The sequence below is a fragment of the Lactuca virosa genome, chromosome 4 (genome assembly GCF_052849685.1).
Source record: "Lactuca virosa cultivar CGN04683 chromosome 4, Lactuca_virosa_CGN04683_v6, whole genome shotgun sequence".
Lineage (NCBI taxonomy): Eukaryota > Viridiplantae > Streptophyta > Magnoliopsida > Asterales > Asteraceae > Lactuca > Lactuca virosa.
In genome coordinates, this window is record NC_136429.1 from 130,512,596 (window position 1) to 130,514,280 (window position 1,685).

Below are 1,685 nucleotides of genomic sequence, written 5' to 3' on the forward strand. Positions count from 1 at the left end.
TGAATAAGACATATTTTGGTAAAATCATATGTGATTATCATCTGTAATATGCACAAAGAGATTAAATAAAAAAGAACACTAAAACATAAGCAAAAAAAATGACAAAGGAAGAATAAATTGAACAAAAATCACATAAGATTATCATCTGCTATGAAACATTTTATGCTTAAAAAATTGAAAACTAATAATCACAAATGAATGTAATAAAAAATCTATACATCATTTCTTTGCATTAAATATGCTTGGATAAGTACGGCTGTTGTGTGGTTCTTTTTTACCACATACTGAGCATTTACTGCTCTTCTTTTGAGCTTTCACAATTTAATTTTTTTAATTCCACCAACAAGCCTTTTATTTCAACATCGTTTATTGTGTTGAACATTTGGAACAAAAATGTTAACCTCTTCTGGAATAGTAACGTTATAAAGTTTCTCAAGTACATCCAGATTTTTAATCGACTCTTCGCTTGAAGAATTGCTCTTCACATCATTCAACAAAAGTTGTGTTTTTTCAACGAAAGATGCTAACTTCTTCTTATCAACTCTTACAATATCTAAATCAGATTCAATACTAAAAAATACTTCATTAACCAGTTCCGTAACATCTGTATCCTCTTCATAAAAATGGTCTCTCGATAGATGATAATTTGAAGATATTACATCCTTTCTCCATTGCATAAGAATATACTGTTTAGGTATTTCATTAAAATTTTTGTCCATCAATACTCTGGAAGCATGTCTACATAGTATAACAAAATGATTAAAATGTACAAAAGTGCAATTCACTTCTTTTTCAACATATTTTAGTTCCACCCGTAACAATATAAAATCACATATGATTACACATTAATCCGATATTATTATATAAATAAACATCGCATGTGATTATAATAACATGTACCTATAATCACATAAAATTATACATATTAATATTAAAAAATTTATATTTATTATGATAAGTCACATATGATTAAAAAACTATCATAAATATAAAAAATAAAGATATAAATAAAAAATAAAATACCTTATACGTTGCTTTTACTTCATGTTTCTGGTTCTTGTGCATAACTTTAAAAAGTTCCCATCCATCTCCCTCACCTAAATCTTTAACATCACAAAACCATCCTCCTTTATAAATCTCTTTTTGAACTTCAAAAAACAACTTTCTTGTGTACACCTTTGTTGCATGTTGTTCTATCATACGTGGTGACTTCAAAATATAATGTGCTCCCTTCGTTTTATGCTCAAGTTCACGTAGTGTATATCGTTGTTTTTGAATGGCATTTTCGTAATTACTCATGAAATCTAGAAGGAAATTTTCGGTTTGTGAATATACATTGAAAAAGGAATTGATACTCTCAGACCTTGATGTTGTCTTCATCAACCCACACCTTGGAAACTTCTGTCTCCAACGGTTGACTCTGTGCCAATGTCTCTCCTATCTCAAGTTTACTCTTCAGCGAAGAACAGAAAGGCTGAGGAGCGCATTATGTTCGAGATTTTCGATAAGAAAACTTCTGTCTCCAAAATTAGGTTTTGCTCTCTTTTAGGGCTAACTTATGTGGACTCAATGGTGAATCCTGACTCGCTTACGACTACACAGATTTTCGAGATGTTCTACAATATGGGGTATACTGATCTTCTCTCCACCATCACAAAAGTCAAGAAATCCTGCCTACCTCCTCA

General features: G+C 30.4%; 1 protein-coding gene across 1 annotated transcript; it reads right to left on the reverse strand.

The window, feature by feature from the left end:
- Positions 1–356: 356 nt before the first annotated feature.
- Positions 357–1,380, reverse strand: LOC145105033 (protein FAR1-RELATED SEQUENCE 5-like). The gene is made up of 3 exons (XM_079042172.1): positions 1,031–1,380; positions 895–900; positions 357–738 (listed from the first exon to the last, which is right to left on the reverse strand). The coding sequence occupies exons 1-3, from the start codon at positions 1,378–1,380 to the stop codon at positions 357–359; spliced, it is 738 nt and encodes a 245-aa protein (XP_078898298.1).
- Positions 1,381–1,685: the final 305 nt, after the last annotated feature.

Bases quoted from the DNA above. Each gene is read 5' to 3' on its own strand.
- LOC145105033 (XM_079042172.1), bottom strand. From the start codon at position 1,380: ATGAAGACAACATCAAGGTCTGAGAGTATCAATTCCTTTTTCAATGTA.